General features: G+C 42.4%; 2 protein-coding genes across 5 annotated transcripts in view; both read left to right on the top strand.

Moving 5' to 3' along the window:
- ARB2A (ARB2 cotranscriptional regulator A) overlaps positions 1-20,664 on the top strand; it is a 430,105-nt gene that overhangs the window by 302,795 nt on the left and 106,646 nt on the right. The window lies entirely within an intron of this gene.
- POU5F2 (POU domain class 5, transcription factor 2) lies at positions 13,278-17,391 on the top strand. Its single transcript, XM_079918574.1, is given in 2 exon segments — positions 13,278-15,350; positions 15,352-17,391. Coding segments are annotated over 2 exon segments (1,011 nt in total). The 5' UTR covers positions 13,278-14,418; the 3' UTR covers positions 15,431-17,391.

Here is a 20,664-nt window from a genome sequence, read left to right as displayed (position 1 = left end):
TTGGAAGATTTTTAATCACAGTTTCAATTTCAGTGCTTGTGATTGGTCTGTTTATATTTTCTATTTCCTCCTGGTTCAGTCTCGGAAGGTTGTGCTTTTCTTAGTATTTGTCCATTTTTTCCAGGTTGTCCATTTTATTGGCATATAGTTGCTTGTAGTGATCTCTAATGATCCTTGGTATTTCTGCAGTGTCCGTTGTTACTTCTCCTTTTGCATTTCTAATCCTATTGATTTCAGTCTTCTCCCTTTTTTTTTTTGATGAGTCTGGCTAATGGTTTATCAATTTTGTTTATCTTCTCAAAGAAACAGCTTTTAGTTTTATTGATCTTTGCTATCATTTCCTTCATTTCTTTTTCCTTTATTTCTGATCTGATCTTTATGATTTCTTTCCTTCTGCTAACTTTGGGGTTTTTTTGTTCTTCTTTAATTGCTTTAGGTGTAAGGTTAGGTTTTTTCTTTGAGGTGTTATTTGTTTCTTGAGGTAGGATTGTATTGCTATAAACTTCCCTCTTAGAACTGCTTTTGCTACATCCCATAGGTTTTGGGTTGTTGTGTTTTCATTGTCATTTGTTTCTAGGTTTTTCTTATTTCCTCTTTGATTTCTTCAGTGATCTCTTGGTTATTGAGTTATGTGTTGTTTAGCCTCCATGTTTTTGTATTTTTTTGCAGATTTTTTTCCTGTAATTGATATCTAATCTCATAGCGTTGTGGTCGGAAAAGATACTTGATAGATTTCAAGTTTCTTAAATTTACCAAGGCTTGATTTGTGACCCAATGTATGATCTATCCTGGGGAACGTTCCATGAGCACTTAAGAAGCAAGTGTATTCTGTTGTTTTTGGATGGAATGTCCTATAAATATCAATTAAGTCCATCTTGTTTAATATTTCATTTAAAGCTTGTGTTTCCTTATTTATTTTCATTTTGGGTGATCTGTCCATTGGGGAAAGTGGGGTGATAAAGTCCTCTACTATGATTGTGTTACTGTCATTTCCCCTTTTATGGCTGTTAGCATTTGCCTTATGTATTGAGGTGCTGCTCTGTTGGGTGCATAAATACTTAAAATTGTTCTGTCTTCTTCTTGGATTGATCCCTTAATCATTATGTAGTGTCCTTCTTTGTCTCTTGTAATAATCTTTATTTTAAAGTCTATTTTGTCTGATATGAGGATTGCTACTCCAGCTTACTTTTGATTTCCCTTTGCATGGAATATCTTTTTCCATCCCCTCACTTTCAGTCTGTATGTGTCCCTAGGTCTGAAGTGGGTCTCTTGTAGACAGCGTATATACAAGTCATGTTTTTGTATCCATTCAGCCAGTGTATGTCTTTTGGTGGGAGCATTTAATCCATTTATGTTTAAGGTAGTTATCATTATGTATGTGCCTATTATCATTTTCTTAATTGTTTTGGGTTTGTTATAGTAAGTCTTTTCCTTCTCTTGTGTTTCCTGCCTAGAGAAATTCCTTTAACATTTGTTGTAAAGCTGGTTTGGTTGTGCTGAATTCTCTTAGTTTTGGGTTGTCAGTAAAGATTTTAATTTCTCCATCAAATCTGAATGAGATCCTTGCTGTGTAGAGTAATCTTGGTTGTAGGTTTTTCCCTTTCATCACTTTAATATGTCCTGCCACTTCCCTCTGGCTTACAGAGTTTCTGCTGAAAGATCAGCTGTTAACCTTATGGGGATTCCCTTTTATGTTATTTGTTGTTTTTCCCTTGCTGCTTTTAATATTTTTCTTTGTATTTAATTTTTGATAGTTTGATTAATATGTGTCTTGTCGTGTTTCTCCTTGGATTTATCCTGTATGGGACTCTCTGCACTTCCTGGACTTGATTGACTATTTCCTTTCCCATATTAGGGAAGTTTTCAGCTATAATCTCTTCAAATATTTTTTCAGTCCCTTTCTTTCTCTCTTCTTCTCTGGGACCCCTATAATTCGAATGTTGGTGTGTTTAATGTTGTCCCAGAGGTCTCTGAGACTGTTCTCAATTCTTTTCATTCTTTTTTCTTTATTCTGCTCTGTGGCAGTTATTTCCACTATTTTATCTTCCAGGTCACTTACTGTTCTTCTGCCTCAGTTATTCTGCTATTGATTCCTTCTAGAGAATTTTTAATTTCAATTATCGTGTCGTTCATCATTGTTTGTTTGCCCTTTAGTTCTTCTAGGTCCTTGTTAAACGTTTCTTGTATTTTCTCCATTCTATTTCCAAGATTTTGTTTCATCTTTACTATCATTACTCTGAATTCTCTTTCAGGTATACTGCCTATTTCCTCTTCATTTGTTTGGTCTGGTAGATTTTTACCTTGCTCCTTCATCTCCTGTGTGTTTCTCTGTCTTCTCATTTTGCTTAACTTACTGTGTTTGGTGTCTCCTTTTTGCAGGATGAAGGTTCATAGTTCCCACTGTTTTTGGTGTCTCCCCCCAGTGGGTAAGGTTATTTCAGTGGCTTGTGTAGGCTTCCTGGTAGAGGGGACTGGTGACTGTGTTCTGGTGGATGAGACTGTATCTTGTCTTTCTGGTTGTCAGGCCCGTGTTCAGTGGTATATTTTGGAGTGTCTGTGACCTTATTATGATTTCAGGCATCCTCTCTGCTAATGGGTGGGATTGTGTTCCTGTCTTGCTAGTTGTTTGGCATAGGGTGTCCAGCACTGTAGCTTGCTGGTTGTTGAGTGGAGCTGGGTCTTAGCATTGAGATGGAGATCTCTGGGAGAGCTTTCGCCATTTGATATTACATCGAGCCGGGAGCTCTCTGGTGTACCAATGTCCTGAACTCGGCTCTCCCACCTCAGAGGCACAGGCCTGACACCCGGCCTGAGCACCAAGACCCTGTCAGCCACACAGCTCAAAAGAAAAGTGAGAAAAAAAGAAAGGGAGGGAGGGAGGGAGGGAGGGAAATTAAATTATTAAAATAAATTCTTTTAAAAATTATTAAAAACTAAAAAATCAGAATTAATAAAAAAGGACAAAAAAGGAAAGACGATAGCAACCAAACCAAAATACAAAGCTACCAATGATAACAAGTGCTAAAAACTATACTAAAAAAAAAAAAAAAAGACAGAACCCTAGACAAATGGTAAAAGCAAAGCTATACAGACAAAATCACACAAAGAAGCATACACATACACACTGACAAAAAGACAAAAAGGGAAAAAAAAAATATATATATATATATAAAAAGAAAAAAAGGAAGAGAGCAACCAAATCCGTAAACAAATCTACCAGTGATAATAAACTCTAAATACTAAGCTAAGATAAACATCAAACCAGAAACAAATTAGTTGCAGAAAGCAAACTCCAAGTCTACAGTTGCTCCCAAAGTCCATTGCCTTAATTTGGGGATGATTCGTTGTCTGTTCAGGTATTACACAGATGCAGGTACATCAACTTGATTGTGGAGATTTAATCTGCTGCTCCTAAGGCTGCTGGGAGAGATTTCCCTTTCTCTTCTTTGTTCGCACAGCTCCTGGGGTTCAGCTTTGGATTTGGCCCCGTCTCTGTGTGTAGGTCGCCTGAGGGTGTCTGTTCTTTGCTGAGACAGAATGGGGTTAAAGTAGCAGCTGATTAGGGGGCTGCGGCTAACTCAGGCCAGGGGTGGAGGTAGGGATATGGAACTTGGGGCGAGCCTGCGGTGGCAGAGGCCGGCGTGACGTTGCAACAGCCTGAGGTGCACCATGTGTTCCCCTGGGGAAGTTGTCCCTGGATCATGGGACTTGACAGTGGCAGGCTGCACAGGCTCCCGGAGAGGAGGTGTGGATAGTGACCTGTGCTTGCACACAGGCTTCTTGTTGGTGGCTGCAGCATCAGCCTTAGCTTTTCATGCCCATCTCCAGTGTCCACACTGATAGCCATGGCTCACACCCGTCTCTGGAGATCATTTAGATGATGCCCTGAATCCCCTCTCCTCGTGCACCCCGAAACAATGGTCTCTTGCCTCTTAGGCAGTTCCACACTTTTTCCCGGACTCCCTCCCGGCTAGCTGTGGCGCACTAGCCCCCTTCAGGCTGTGTTTACGCAGCCAACCCAAGTCCTCTCCCTGGGATTTGACCTCCAGAGCCTGAGCCTCAGCTCCCAGCCCCCACCCGCCCTGGTGGGTGAGCTGACAAGCCTCTCAGGCTGGTGAATGCTGGTCAGCACCAATCCTCTGTGTGGGAATCTCTCCGCTTTGCCCTCTGCACCCCTATTGCTGCGCTCTCCTCCGTGGCTTGGAAGCTTCACCCCCACCACCCCCCATCTTCGCCAGTGAAGGGGCTTCCTAGTGTGTGGAATCTTTTCCTCCTTCACAGCTCCCTCCCAGAGGTGCAGGTCCCATCCCTATTCTTTCGTCTCTGTTGTTTTCTTTTTTCTTTTGCCCTACCGAGGTACGTGGGTGTTTCTTGCCTTTCAGGAAGTCTGAGGTCTTCTGCCAGCGTTCAGTAGGTGTTCTGTAGGAGCTGTTCCACATGTAGATGTATTTCTGATGTATTTGTGGGGAGGAAGGTGATCTCCACATCTTACTCCTCCGCCATCTTAACGGTCTCTCCCCTGTAATTGATTTCTAATCCCATAGCCTTGTGGTCGGAAAAGATGCTTGATACGATTTTAGTTTTCTTAAATTTACCAAGGCTTGATTTGTGACCAAAGATGTGATCTTTCCTGGAGAATGTTTCATGTGCACTTGAGAAGAAAGTGTATTCTGCTGCTTTCGGTTGGAATGTCCTATAAATTTCAGTTAAGTCTATCTGGTGTAATGTGTCATTTAAGGCTTTTGCTTCCTTATTAATTTTCTGTCTGGATGATCTATCCATTGGTGTAAGTGGAGTGTTGAAGTCCCCCATTATTATTGTGTTACTGTCGATTTCCCCTTTTATGGCTCTTAGCATTTGCCTTATGTATTGAGGTGCTCCTATGTTGGGTACATAAATACTTACAATTGTTATATCTTCTTCTTGGATTGATCCCTTGATCATTATGTAGTGTCCTTCCTTGTGTCTTGTAATAGTCTTTATTTTAAAGTCTATTTTGTCTGATAAGAGTATTGCTGCTCCAACTTTCTTTTGATTTCCATTTGCATGGAATATCTTTTTCCATCCCCTCACTTTCAGTCTGAAATGGGTCTCTTGTAGACAACATATGTACGGGTCTTGTTTTTGTAGCCATTCAGCCAATCTATGTCTTTTGGTTGGAGCATTTAATCCGTTTACATTTAAGGTAATTATCAATATGTATGTTTCTGTTACCATTTTCTTAATTGTTTTGGGTTTGTATTTGTAGGTTTTTTTCTGCTCTTGTGTTTCCTGCCTAGAGAAGTTCCTTTAGCATCTGTTGTAAAGCTGGTTTTGTCGTGCTGAATTGTCTTAGCTTTTGCTTGTCTGTAAAGCTGATTTCTCCATCAAATCTGAATGAGATCCTTGCTGGGTATAGTAATTTTGGTTGTAGGTTTTTCCCTTTCATTACTTTAAATATGTCCTGCCACTCCCTTCTGCCCTGCAGAGTTTCTGCTGAAAAATCAGCTGATAAACTGATGGGGATTCTCTTGTAGTTATTTGTTGCCTTTCCCTTGCTGCTTTTAATTTTTTTTCTTTGTATTTAATTTTTGTTAGTTTGATTAATATATTTATATATTAATATTAATTAATTAATTAATTAATATATTAATATTGCGTTTATCCTGTATGGGACTCCCTGCACCTCCTGGAATTGATTGACTATTTCCTTTCACATGTTCGGGAAGTTTTCTACTGTAATCCCTTCAAATATTTTCTAAGGCCCTTTTCCTTTCTCTTCTTCTCTGGTACCCCTATAATTCGAATATTGTTGCCTTTAATGTTGTCCCAGAGATCTCTGAGAGTGTCCTCCTTTCTTTTCATTCTTTTTTCTTTATTCTGCTTTGTGGCAGTTATTTCCACCATTCTATCTTCCAGGTCACTTTTCCGTCCTTCCACCTCAGTTATTCTGCTATTGATTCCTTCTAGTGTATTTTTAATTTCAGTTATTGTGTTGTTCATCACTGATTGTTTGTTCTTTAGTTCTTCTAAGTCCTTGTTAAACATTTCTTGTATCTTCTCAATCTATGCCTCCATTCTAATTCTGAGATCTTGGATCATCTTTACTATCATTACTCTGAATTATTTTTCAAGTAGATTGCCTATTTCCTCTTCATTTATTTGGTCTTGTGGGATTTTACCTTGCTCTTTCGTCTGCAACATATTTCTCTGTCCTCTCATTTTGTCTAACCTACTGTGTTTATGGTCTCATTTCTGCAGGCTGCAGGCTCGTAGTTCCTTTTGCTTCTGTTGTCTGCCTGCTGGTGAGTGAGGTTGGTTCAGGGACTTGTGTAGGCTTCCTGGTGGGAGGGACTGGTGCATCCGCTCTGGTGGGTGGAGCTGAATCTTTTTCCTCTGATGGGCAGGGCCACGTCATGTGGTGTGTTTTCTGGGGTGTCTGTGAGCTAGTTCAACTTTAGGTAGCCTATCCGCTGATGGGTTAGGCTGTGTTCCTGTCTTGCTGGTTGTTTGGCATGAGGTATCCAGCACTGGAGCCTACAGGCAGTTGGGTGGAGCTGTGTCTTGATGTTGATATGGATACCTCGGGAGAGCTCACACTGATTAATATTTCCTGGGCCCAGGAGTTCTCTGGTGGTCCAGCATCCTGGGCTCAGTGCTCCCACCCCAGAGGCCCAGGCCCGACCCCTGGTCAGGGAGCCAAGAGCCTGCAAGCTGCACAGTGCAGCCAGAGGGACAAAAAAAGAAAACAAAACAAACAGACAAACAAAACCCAAGACAAATAGCAAAAGCAAAAACAAAGAGCAGCAACAACACAACACACACACACAGAAAAAAAAGAGAACAAACAAACAAAAGAATTCAAAAATGAGGGGCTTCCCTGGTGGCACAGTGGTTAAGAATCCACCTGCCAATGCAGGGCACATGGGTTCGAGCCCTGGTCCAGGAAGATCCCATGTGCTGCAGAGCAACTAAGCCTGTGCGCCACAACTACTGAGCCCACATGCCACAACTACTGAAGACCGTGTGCCTAGAGCCTGTGCTCTGCAACAAGAGAAGACACCACAGTGAGAAGCCCGTGCACCGCAGCAAAGAGTAGCCCCCGCTCGCTGCAACTAGAGAAAGCCTGCATGCAGCAACAAAGACCCAACGCAGCCAAAAATAAATAAATAAAAATAATTAGAAAATGAGAACAGTCAGTGAGGAGTAAACTAACAAAAACAAAAAATGTAAAATAAAAACCAAAGCAAACAATAAACCAGAAAGTGAAGAAAACGTAAAATATACACATAAAAACAATAAAAAAGAATAAAATAAAAAACAAAGACCAAAAACAAGAAAAAAACACAAAACAACAAAAATAAAGTAAAAATAGAAAAATAAAAAATATATATATTAAGAAAAGAAGGGCTTCCCTCGTGGCGCAGTGGTTGAGAGTCTGCCTGCCGATGCAGGGGACATGGGTTCGTGCCCCGGTCCAGGAAGATCCCACATGCCACGGAGCGGCTAGGCCCGTGAGCCATGGCTGCTGAGCCTGCGCGTCCGGAGCCTGTGCTCCGCAACGGGAGAGGCCACAACAGTGAGAGGCCTGCGTACCGCAAAAAAATACAAAAGAAAAAATAAAAAGGTTAAAAAATAATAAAAGCAACAACACCAACAAGTGAACAAAATGAAACAAACCCCAAAAAATAATAATTGTAATAAGAATATTTTCCTCGGGCCTGCTCTGTCAGTGTCCTTGCTCCCCCAGTGAACCAGAGCCAGTCCCGACTTCCCCTGGAGGCCTTCCAGTACTTCTAGGTTGGTCTCTGGACCTGCTGTGGGCTCTGTGGGGCCAGCTCAGACCCTGACCTGACCTAACTCCCCCATGTTCTTGCCCCCAGAGTCCACTGCTGTGAAGGCCAGACCAGTCTCAGCTGTGGGAACACTCATTGTCCATTCAGGTATTCCACAGATGTGGGATTTACCAAGCCGATCTTGGGGATTTAATCCATGGCCTGTGCAGCTGCACAGAAAGATTTCCATTCCTCTTCCTCAGTCGCACCACCCCTGGGGCTCAGCTTTGCTTTTGACCCCGCATCCGCCTGTGCGCCATCCTTAGGCATCTGTTCCTTGCCCAGCTGAGGGAGCAAAAGCCGTGGCTGCTTGGGGCTAGGGTGGGGTCCAGAGGGCACAGTTGGGGTGTGTGTGAGTTGCCTGCAGCAGCAGGGACCAGCAGGCCATTGCAACGGACTGTGGCATGCTCGCTGTGCCAGGAGTACCACCCAGAGACCGTGGAGGCAGGAGCTGGCATGCGGGGGCAGGGGCAGCCCCCCACCACTCACCACTCAACAATGATGCCTCACTTTCCAGGCAGATGACGCTTCCCCTAGGGGCATTTGGAGCCACGCATCCCCTGACACCCGTCCCCTCTGCTGTTCTGCGCAGCCAACAGAGCTCCTCTCCCTGATCTGCTCTCCCAACCCCACACTTTAGCATTCAGCCCCTGCCAGCATCAGTACACTCCCGTCCCAGGCAGGGGAGCCCAGGGCTGATTCCCAAGGAGGCTTTGGGATGGGTGGCGCTCAGGCCCCTGGAGCCCACGTGGGCGTAGGAGACCCTGGCCCGAGGGGCAGGCAAGCCCACTCAGATGGGAGCCCCTCCCAGTGCCTGTGGAGGCAGAAGAAGCCAGCAGGTGGGGAGAGGGGTTGTAATGGGGGCCCCGCCCCTTGCGTGCCACTCAACAATGACGCCTTGCTTCTATGGTGTCCCGCACTTTTCCCGCAGACTTTCCTGGTTGTGTAGCTCCTTACTCCTGTCCCTTCGGGCTGTCTTTTCACAGCCAACAGCTGTCCCCTCCTGGGTCCGCACTCCAAATCCCACCTTCCAGCACCAAGCCCCACCCTCCACAACTGGCAACTCAGGACTCAGGCTGGAATGCGCAGAGCTGCGGTGTTGACCACTTGTGTAGTTCTTACCTTGTCCTGCCTTCAGAAACTGTCTGCTGCATTCTCCTCTGATCCCCCAAAGGTCCTTTTCTGTCGCAGCTAATTTCCCCACCGAGAGGGAGTTTTTCTGAGTGCAGGGACCTCCTCTCACCTTCAGCTTCCCGCCAGGGGTGCTGATCCCTGTTTTGCTTCCTTTTCTTTTTTTCTTCTTTCTTTCCTCCTACAGGTTATGAGGGTATTTTTCTTGTCCTTTTAGGTGTCCGAAGTCTTCCGCTAATGTTCCGCAGGTGCTCTGTGAGAATTGTTCCATTTGTAGATGTATTCTTGATGTATATGTGAGGAGAGACGAATTCCGTGTCCTTCTATTCTGCCATCTTGAGTCCCCCCGCTCACTTTGCTTTATATAGTTTTCTACTTGAAAATCCACCCAGAGAATGGACAGTTTAATCATTTCAGTGTATTTTGAGGTAGTTTCAGTGAACTAAATTGTTGTGGTGTGTGGTGTTAACTCTCTCACTGTGAGGTGGGGGCATCTTTCCTTACTGGACAGTTATCACCGTTCTCCTGGGTTTCTCACTTTACTTACTAAACCCAGAGAGGGACTTCCCAGTAACTGATCTCTGGATCTTGTCTCCTGCCTTTGCTTTTTGTCTCCTTGACTAGTGTGGTTCTTGGGGACCTATACCTGCCCTTCTGGTGACAGTGCCTTTACACACTGATGCCTGGTCAATGCTCAGTTACTAGGATACATGTAGAGTGGGAAAAACTATAAAATTGGCACCATCTAGCGGGCCTGGCCCTCTCTGCCTGACTTGTACATTATTCTTAGATCTTCTCTGTTGATCTAATTACATTCAAAAAGTATTTTTTCGAGCCTCCGACAGAGAAATGAAACTCCTCACATAGTCCTGAGCAAAGCTGTGTCCTCCATCTGGGGCATGAGCAGCTTTGGGAGAGATGCATTTGGAGAGATGAGGAAGCAGGGATCACCTTCCTGGTTAACGAGATAACTCATCAATAGGATGATGTAAATCAAAACCAGATCTCCCTCTCATCCAGGTGCTTTTATGCACTTACCATCCTCAGACTACTGTGCATAGCTCAGGCATTAGCACATTGTTTGGCACATAAGTACAGAATAAATGGTATCTGTGATGTCTGTTCAGAGACATTTCCGTACCTCCTGGGTCGGAGCCATGACATGAAACTCCAGCCGGCTTTATAAAGCAGACAATGTATCTGAATGGAAAGACACTAAGTTCAGAGAGGACGGAGATCACTGTAGTCCTGAGTGTATTGGCCAAGCTTTTCAAAGAGATGAAACTTGAACCAAGACCCACAAGGACATTTATCATGAACTTTGCCTCCACTGTTTTCTGCTTCTTACCATTAGTGATCTTGGCAGTTGTTTTTGACATCTTAGATTAGAAGCTACTTAAGGAGAGCTTAATTTCACAAATCCTGATGCTTTGTGTATTTCAGCTTAAAACTTAACTTTCTCTTAATTCCAAAGATCCTAATAATAGAAAACCGTTAACTTCTCTTTGGGCAACTGTAGCTGTCCTGCTCTCCTGACAGCTTCTCTTCTCCTCCATTTAGGTTATAAATACATGGGGCCTGGGACCATGTGTTTCTTATCCTTACTTCATAATTCCCTATGGATAAGACTGGCCTGATTCTTACATTGTAATCTAATCACTTACTAAGGGGTCTCAGGGTTTGTTGAAGGTGATGGATTAGCCTCTCAAGCGCCCCAGCCCAAACAGGGCTGGTTGTCTTGGGCATTCCCATCACCTGCCTTCCCTCATCCCTATTTCTGTTCCAACCAAATATGCTCCTGGTTTTTTCCCCCGATCACCCCATTTCTATAGCACATTAAATATACTTTTAAGGAGGTGTCAAGACTTCTCTTAAGAATATGGGTTTTTATTCACAATAACACATATACATAAACCAGGAGATAGGCACAGTGGCAGATGAGATCCGACCAAGTACAGAGACAACATTAAGAGAGTATCCAAGTTAATTTAAAACCCATCAAGTTCATATACCCTTACTTTTTAATTTAGTAAATGTTTTAAGCTACTGTGTTTTATCTCAGTTAATATAATGAAGCTTTCCTCACTTTTTCCAATTCACTAAAAACATTTTTACTTACCTATTGTTTTTAGACAACTTATGAAGCATTTCTCTGTGGTTTTCTTTTGCAAATGGGCTGGTTTCACTATGTGGGCCTTAACTTATATAATTGTTGTCTCTTATTCTCTTTGTGATCCACCTTTCATTGTGTTTAGCAGGCGCTGGTTGCTTTGTAATATTGAAAAAACAGCATGTAGGTATACTTGGAAAGAATAGATAGCAGTGAAATTTTGTATATTGCAAACTGTTTTTCATAGACTGTCATCTTAAAACATAACCCAAGGCAAATGCGGAAGTCTTTTCATCATTAATGCTGCAGAGATTCATTTATTTAACATTAAACAGATATCTCTTGACTTCCCACTTTGTGCCAAGTATAGTTCCAAGTGCTGAGAATCTAGCAGTAAGCCAGACAGACAAGGACCTTGCTCTTTACAAGCATACATTCTAGCCAGGTTTGCAGTGGAGATGCAGGCATTCAACAAATAAGCAAGTACACAGCCTGTAGAGATGGCAGCGATTTCTTGATTCTTTTTCCCTCTACCATGGCTTCAAGGCCATTTCTACAACCTTATTTTCTATAGTGTTGAGTTGAATTTAGTCTCATAGTACTACTACCCCCATCTACATAAGGGCCTGTTCTAGTACAGGAGAGAAAGTACGGAGAGGCACCTGGTAGGGTCAAGTTTCTCATTGTTAAACTGAAACTAAATGTACTTCACTCTCAGGACTGTAGAGGTGAGGATTCATTCACTCATTCAGCAAACATTTATTGAGCAGTGTATCACTCAGGGTTCTATTATGTTCCAGGCTATATAACATCTACATGCATGCCCTTAAGTACCTAGCTGGAAAGACAAAGACATAAAATAAATAATTACTGATAAATGTTACAGTAAAAACATATATCAAGTACAAGGAGGGGGCCACAAAAGCATTAATTAACTCTGCCTGGGGGAAGGTCTCACCATAAAGTGTCCTCTAAACTGTGACTTAAAGGTAACTGGAAATACAGCACACTTCATTTACTCAGGAAAGTTTACTGAGCCAAGCACACTTGTGGGCCCTGTAGACACAGCGGTGAACTAGGCAAAATCCCTGCTCTCTTGGCAGCACAGAGACAAACAATAAACAGAGAGATAAATAATTATATATTAGGTGGCAGTACCTATTAATATAAAAAAAAAGAGTAGGTTAATAAAGGGAACAGAGAGTGACAAGGGTTGCTGTTTTAGAAAGAGTGGTCAGGGAAAGCTTCTCTGTCGAAGTGACATTTGAGCAGAATCTTGAATGATATGAGAGAATGAGACCAACAAGCAGGGGAAGCTGTTTCTGATAGAAGGAGCAGCATGAAGAAAAGCATAATAGCCACGAAAATTGTGGCATCTTTATTACAAAGTGAAGTATTCCCACTGAGCATGGATGGAGTAAGCTGGGGGTGCAGAGAGCTTGGGGAAGTGTGGTAGACGAGGCTGGGAAAGGAAGGAAGAGGGGGCCAGATGGTGAAAAACACTGTGTTCCATACTCAGGATTTGGAATGCCCACCTTGTTGATTGGGGAAAGAGGGGCTAGATTTTGAAAAAATTTAAGAGAAAAATGACATGGTTAGATTTTTTTTTCATTCGGTTGGGTTTGGTTAGGTTTGTTTTGGTTTGGTTTGGTTTGGTTTGGTTTGGGGAAAATTACCTCTAGCACAGGTATGAAAGATAACTTGAAAGGAGATGCAGAAGAAACCAATTGTAAGGTTATTATGATAATGCAAGTGAGAAATTATTTGGCCTAAATTAAAACAGTAAGATGAGGCTAGAGAGGAGATCGTAGAGCTCAGCTGTTTTAGGAGACCCACAACGGAAGATTTGGTGCCCTGCGGAGCATGGGAAAGGTCAGGAACAATTCCTGCGTTTCAGTTTGGGTGACTGAGTGGGTGATAATGCCGTCAACCAGCTCAGGGAGCCCTAGAGGAGCAGCGGGCTTAGAAATGCATATAATGAATTTGATTTGGGGCAATGGGAAATACAGACTGGAAATTAAAAGAAAAGTCAAGGCTGAAATACAGATTTGACTGTTACCAGCGTTTCATGGAATTTAAAACAGAGGCGCAAGAAGAGTAGTCAGCATTGTCAGATACTGCAGAGAAGTTTAATAAGATGAAGACTTTTAAAAGGCTGTCAGATTTGACAGTTGGAAGGTCACCAATGACTTCATCAAGAGCAATTTCAGTAGATGTGGGTAGAGTAGAGCCTCATCATGGTTGAGTTGGAGAGTGAAAGGGCAAGAGGCTGGGATTATCCAGCCAGGATCGCTGTCCTCTCTTCTTTCCTAAAGCTCCTCCTTGGAAGCTTTGAACCTGAGGTCTGATCTTCTCTTCCCCTTCCCTCCTTAGCTTTCTCCACCCAGGGCCTAGGGCTGGTTACCCGAGCCGGGGACATGATGGAGGGACAAATATTCTAAGATCCTTGGGTCTCTGATGGGAGAGGTGTCAGGGATAGAGGAGCCTGATGTTGGTGAGTAAGGTATTGCAAGGAGTGTCCTCCGTAGGGAACAGCAGGTAGGGCCAGTCCAGAGACCTGTCTCCAGAGGGGAGAGAGATGAAACACATAGGCCTCTGTTGTATGTGGAAACTCTGGACCAGGAAGCTGAGGTAGGATGGGGAGCAAAGGACTTGAAGGACTGGTGGGGCAAACATGGAATTAGTCAGGAAACTTGGCCCCAGTGAGAGTGGAATCTGACGGAGTGTGGGGGTGAGGGACAGAATCTGACAGTAAACTGATGCTAACTAGAAATTCAGGCAGGGATGCTTAGGTTTCCTAGGGCACAGGGACTGAAGATGTGCAGGTGGAAAGACGTTGGCAGTACTTGTGACCATGAAGATAGCAGTGAGGGGACAGTTAATGAATTAAGGGGTAGCATAAAGAAAAAAAACCTGGCATAGAGATATTTAACAAATATTTGTGAAGCCTGAAGCGGTCATTCACATTTCGTGGAGAAAAGAGATTAGATACCAGAGTTCAGAAGAGCTGAAAGGAAACACCTAGGTTCCCTTCAGGGAGAAGATGGACTCAGTGACTAAGGGATCCCAGACAGCTTGGAGCTGCAAAGCCCAAGAGAGACACTTGCACTTCGGAAGGAGTTGGAAGCAAAGTTCAGGGTAGGGGAGCCCCTCCCTTAACCCTGGGGACCAGGCAGTTATCAGTAGGATCTACCAGATTTCCCCCGCCAGCTCCCATACACACCCTCGGCCTCAGTTTCTCCCGCCTGCACTGCCACCTCAGCCCACTGGGGGGCGGGGCTCGAGGGCGAGGCTGGTGGCTGTTCCGAAGCCTCGAGAGCCGTCCGTTCCTACCAGACTCCCTGCTCTGAGCGGTCTTACCCCATGGCCGGACACAGCCCCTCAAACTTCCCCATGCCGGGCACTGGTGGGGACAGGCCCGCAGGGCCAGTGCCGGTGCGGGTTGACACTCCAATCGAGTTGAGCGCCCAGGCGGCCCCCGGCAGGCTGATGGTCCGGCCAGAGGTCAGGCCGGGGATGTGCCCAGACCCTGAGGTGTGGGCACTGTCCGCAGGTCCCCCGCCGTGCGAATTCCAGGATGGGATGATGCCTTGCCGGCCCCGGGTCGGAGCTGGAGAGGTGAGCGCTTGGTTCCCAAGACCCTCTGAGGTCGCCTTCCCCGGGCCCTGCATCGTCCTGCAGTGCATCCCGACGCTGGCGCTGCCAGAAGACGTCTCTGCCGTACAGGAGATGGAGCAGTTGGCCAAGGAGCTGAGGCAGAAGAGGATGACCCTGGGGTACTCTCAGGCCGACGTGGGGTTGCTCATGGGGGCTCTTTTTGGAAGGACGCTGAGCCAGACGACCATCTGGTGCTTTGAGGCCCAGCAGTTGAGCCTCACCAACATGTGGAAGCTGCGACTGCTGCTGAAGATGTGGCTGGAGCAAGTGGACATGGAGAACCTTCTGGGCTTATGCAAAATGGAGACGATCCTGCAGCAGGCTGGGAAGCACAGACGGGCATACAGGGAGAGACACATCGGAAACAGCCTGGAGAAACTCTTCCTGCAGTGCCAGAAGCCCACACCCCAGCAGATCAGCTGCATCGCTGGGCAGCTCCAGCTGCAGAAGGACTTCATCCAAGTTTGGTTCCATAACTGGAGCAAGATGGGCAGTCGGCCAAGCAATGATTTCTCCCCACTGACAGAGGTGGGGACTGTCGGACCTCCTCTCCCAAGAGGACCAGTGTGCTTTCCCCTGACATCGGGACTCCATTTCTGTGTCCCTCATTATGGGGGACCCTACTTTACACCGTTGTACCCCTGCCCCTTTCACTGCGGGAGGAACCCTCCTCTCTGCCCCAGCCACCACCCTGAGCCTCCCCAGGCTTTCCAGCTGAGGCGCCTGCCTTTCTGGGGAGGGCCAACCCGGGGAAACGGGTCCCTGGGGTTCACTTAAAGGCTTTTAGCATTAAGTCCTCCATTAGTTGTCTAAAGAAGTTAAGAATACGTAAGGGAGAGGGATGGGAGCTGTTTAGGAAAATTTGGGGAGGGAGGTTGAAGTTTACTGCTGTGTTGTTTTTCCCTTTGTTTTTCCTTAGCATTGACTTTAAGGTACATTCCAAAACGTAGATGGTTTTGGATATTTTGTTTCTCTCCGTTTATTAATTGAAAAGTAATTGTGTCTCTTATTCCACGTGGTTATCAGTAAACATAGGGATATTCTTATGAACACAATACTGAGTGAAAAACTCAGGTCACAGAAGACTATGTCAATGTATTATTTCTATCAAAACCAAGCAGAACTTTGTGTGAACACAGAGTCCAAGATAATCGTTGCCTCCAGGGGAAGGTTTGAGGATGGGACAGGAAAAGAGTACATAGAGCCTACCCAGAGCCCTTGTTGAAACACAAGAGTTTGCCAGTTCTCCCCCTTTTCTTGAAAGATGTGTTTTTTTCTAATTCACTTTTCAGCTCTGTTTGGTTTATTCCCTGGGAATTTCCCTTACTTTCTTTTGAGCTCAGAAATGCTTTGTAGAGGATATTTGTGATAGTTGATCCAACTATCCAACTCCCTGGTGGCTTTTGCAGTGGTGCATCTTAAATCACTTTTCCAATCTCTTCCATGAAATTGGTCTTTTCCAGTTCTCTACTTCTACATTGGTCAATATGGGTCATCGTATACTAAACAGAAGGCATTAATCCCTCTGTGTTTTCACACCTGTTGCCGTACACCTCCATGTAATATTTATGGTTTTATAATTCTGTCACCATATACTATACCTGAGTTTATGTATTCTTTTTGCTTACTAATCTTGTCCATTTTTTTCTCTACTTTTTTCCTTAATCAGTCGTACAAAGAATTTATCTACAGGTATTTTCAAATAACAAGTTTTTTATTTTTAATCCTATTTACTGTTTTTATTTCCTAATTATTTAATTTTAGGTTTATTTTTATTAATTGCTTTTTTCTAGTTTCTTCCAATATGTATTTCTTCCTCTCGTCAATGTCTGAAAGTAGAGCACTGTCAAGACACGTAGGTTAGTGAAAATGGAGCCAAACTACAAAAAACCAAGAGTATGTTGTCAGTGGTTAGCAGTGTCATATGTCAGAGATCAAATAACATAAATCAAGTAAGCTATATCATTTCATTAACAAAGATGTTACGGGTACATGTCTTAGAACAATTTCAGGGGAGGAGTTAGTAGAGGCAGGTTCCAAACAACAGTCCAAGGTCTTCATATTTGCCAGATTTTCCCCTACCTCAGTTAAAAACATAAATTCCAACCACTCACTCAATGAGATCTTTGCCATCATTCTGAAAATTTCTGTATCAAATGTTTCCTTTATCTTGTATTTCCTTTTGACAAGGCAGGTATTCTTAACCTGAAGATGCCAAACCTCTTTGAGGTATAAGCAGAATAGCATGTTTGTACATATGTGCATTTTCTTCAAAGATGGTGATGGTAGCCTTCATCACATTTCAATGGGGACCATGACTGTGTAGATCTATGATTTTAGAATTTAAGCAACACCTTCCCATTGGCCATCTTACTTTTGAGAGTTTTCCCTTGAAAACTAATAGGTAATTCCTGGTTTTCTTCAAGTCTGTATTTTCTGGGTATCTCTAGCCAGTACAGTATAAAGGCCCTGAATCAGTTCTTACATAAGTCTTTCAAATTCAGACCAAATACTGTATTGATTATTGCCTTTATTGTTCTTATGCTTTTATCATTCCTTGGCACTTTAATTAGATTCTTATCATAAAGAACAATTTCTCCCTTCCCTAGAAGTTTTCCTACTTCTTGTCTAAGAAAACTTGAGGTGTTAGGAGATCCCTCCTTATTCCAAAACATTATCCTGCTCTTAAAATAGCATCTGTTTTCTATTATTTCATATTTTTAAAATGTGTGTAGTATACATCATTGTTTATTATACTAAAACTGTGTCATAAGGATTTATTTTTCAGAATAGCCACTTTTGTTTATGACTTTCTTCTAGAAATAGTCTTACTAAACAGTACTGATTCCCTTAGCAGAATCCATTTATAAATTCTTTTTAGGGTACAAAATTGTATTATCTATGTAGAACAATGTTTTTACAATGAAAACTACAATTCCATTCAAATAAAATCCTAGTGGAATATGGGAGTATTACTTGACAAAGTGATTCTAAACCGAAAGAATGAAACTTGGGGAAATATGGAAATTTTGAAGGTAAAGCGTTAGGGCCTTGTTGTACCAGATGTTATGAAACTACAATAATTTGAACACAGTGTTGTGGTCGTGATGAACAAAATAAAAGAAACAAGTATTTGGCTATTCCATCTGTGGTCATGTAAATTGGTACAACCTTCATGAAAGGCTGTTGGGTAATTCATATGAGAAGTTTTTAAAATGTGCTTTTCCTTTGGCCCATCATTTCAACTTTTAAATAATGTTTATAAGAAAATAATTGTTATATGTATGCAAAAATTTAGTGATAAGAGTGGTATCACAGCATTTTTTTTTAATTTTAACAACGAAAAGTTAGAAACAGTGTTCAACAAAGGGTTAAATAAATAAAAAGGAACACCATATAGGGTAAAAATTGACAAACAGTTCAGAAAAGATTGTTGAATGAGGCAAAACAATTTATTAAACTTTGTGATGTCATTTTTTAAGGAAAAAGGTATATTACAGGGAAAAAAATCTATAATAGGTATTACTGGTGATTTTTTTAAAAATTTGCTGTATGTATTATACAGTTTAAAAATTCAAGAAATATATCTAAACAAAGACTCCAGAAAATCTAGGATTCCTAAAAATATTCATTCTTCTAGTCTTTCTTGTCTCTAAATGGTAATTTCTCATTATAAAACAATATTTTAGAATAATAAATCTGGCCTTTTCATTTTTAGTCAAATTTGTAGTTTCTGTAAAAGAAAGGCAATTCTCTAAACGCAGGAGTATTGGGACATATCAGTTGGAAAGGCATTGCTAAAAATTAGGGTTTTTTTAATCAGATGTCCATTAATGTTAAAGAGCTGTAGTGCAGCTCAGTGAATGAAGATACCTACCATATGTCTGTTTTCCTGCACAACATGGTAATTTACAATTACAATTAGAGTGTTTATATACTTCAGTGTAGTTAACCTACATTTAGAATATAAGCCCAAATCATTTTCATGTTCCTGGATGTTTACTTTTCAATTTTAAAAAAGCATTTGAAAATATCAAAATCCTGGTTTTATCACGGTAGAATTCTCCCTACTTGTCATGTTTGAAGAAACTAAATGAATATAAATGAGATCTGTGGATTTTTAGATTTGAAGGGGGGTCAGTTCCTGTGATTACAGCCCCAGCCAATTGAAAGATGAACTGTTATGAAGTAAATCTACCCCAATACCCAGTAGAATCCTTAAAACAAGGCATTAGCATTATCGTGGTTACACCAGTGAAGAGAAACGTGACAAGAAGCTTTGGGAGACTGTATGGTTTACCTAAGGGGCTGCCTCCAGAAAAGAACCCAGCGGGTAGGTATGTTGGGCTGCTGCTCTGCCACCTCACTTTTTAGCTGTGAGCCTTGTGAATTCTCCTAACGGCAAAATCAGCTACTTTGGCACTGAACTTGCGTTTCTTAGGTTTCCTTCCCCCAGCTTCCAGCAAAATTCGAAATGCAAACCAACTTCACTTATCGCTATTGACTCTTGTACTGACTGCCTGCCAAAGACTGTGGTCAGAAAAGGAAAAATTGAGGCCTTCCATTGATTTTTAAAATCAATGTTATCTTCTAAATCTGTACAACCTGTTTAACATACCATTTCTTCTTTGCCAAAGGAGTAACTCTATTGTTTAATAATTAGTCTTCCTTCTGGGATGCATGGTATAGGCCTTCTTTTAGAACTGGCCAGGGCAGTGTATAAGATGCATTAAGTTGAATTGTTGTCTTAGAATGGATGATAATGCTCCTGGAACAGCTGTAAAACTTTGGATATCATTGACTGAGTAGTGGGCAAATCTTAACATACACCTTTTTACTGAAAGAGAATTAGTTTCAATATATCACATATTAGTTTGCTAGGGCTGCCATAACAAAGTACTATAGCTTGGGTGGCTCAAAGAATAGAAATTTATTTTCTCACAGTTCTGGATGCTAGAAGTCTGAAATCAAGGTGTTGCAGAGTTGCTTCCTTCTGAGGGCTATCAGGGAAGGATCTCTGTTTCAGGCTCGTAAACAGCCTCCTTTTCCCTGTCTCTTGACATTGTCTCCCCGTGTACATATCTGTGTCCTAATTCCCTCCTCTTAGAAGGACACCAGTCAGTGGATTAGGGCTGCCCTACTGACCTCATTTTAACTTAGATCTCTGTAAAGATCCTGTCTCCAAATAAGGTCACATTTCGGGGTACTAGGGGTTAGGACTTCAACATATAAATTTTTGTGGGATAAAATTCAGCTCATAACACCAGCCTAATTAAAATTTAAGCTAGATTCAATTATTTGTTAATGTAGCTATTCAACAAATATTAATTGAGTACCTTATATAGCTGGTTGTGCCCTCGGTACTTAAGATGCAATGGTGACCAAAACAGGCTCATCCTGACCTTCAGGGTACTTAAAGTATGCTGAGGTGTCCATGTTAAACAAATAAGCATGTGATGACAACTCATGATAAATATGATGGGGTGTCAGGTATCAGAAGTCTTCATTTAGCTTTAGAGTTATAGTCCTCCTGTTACATGAGTATTGCCTCTGATAACATCAGTTGTTAACAAATATTCTAAGCCAGAGGAAGTATGGCCCCATAGCCAAGGCATAGTTTGGAAGACAGGCTTTTCTGGGTTCAAATCTCAGCTCAGTAACCTACCATCTCTGTTACTTGAAATTACTTCTTTCAGCCTCAGTTTCTCATCTGCGAAATATGTCTAGCAATCCACAGGGTGAGAGAGTTGATAAACAGGTAAAATTAGGTTATATAAAAAGAAACCCCTAGGACTTCCCTTTTATGCAGCAGCCACCCAATAAGTTTTCTCTCCATTGTGTTTTCACTGTACCTTGTCTGGGCTTTATTTATAGCTCATAAATCGCTCTTTTGCATCCTAGGAAATTTCACACAGTGAAATTGTGCTCATCGATCGATAGCCAAAACTGAAT

This window comes from Stenella coeruleoalba (genome assembly GCF_951394435.1).
Source record: "Stenella coeruleoalba genome assembly, chromosome: 3".
NCBI classification, from domain to species: domain Eukaryota; kingdom Metazoa; phylum Chordata; class Mammalia; order Artiodactyla; family Delphinidae; genus Stenella; species Stenella coeruleoalba.
This window is presented reverse-complemented; position numbering and strand designations above follow the sequence as displayed.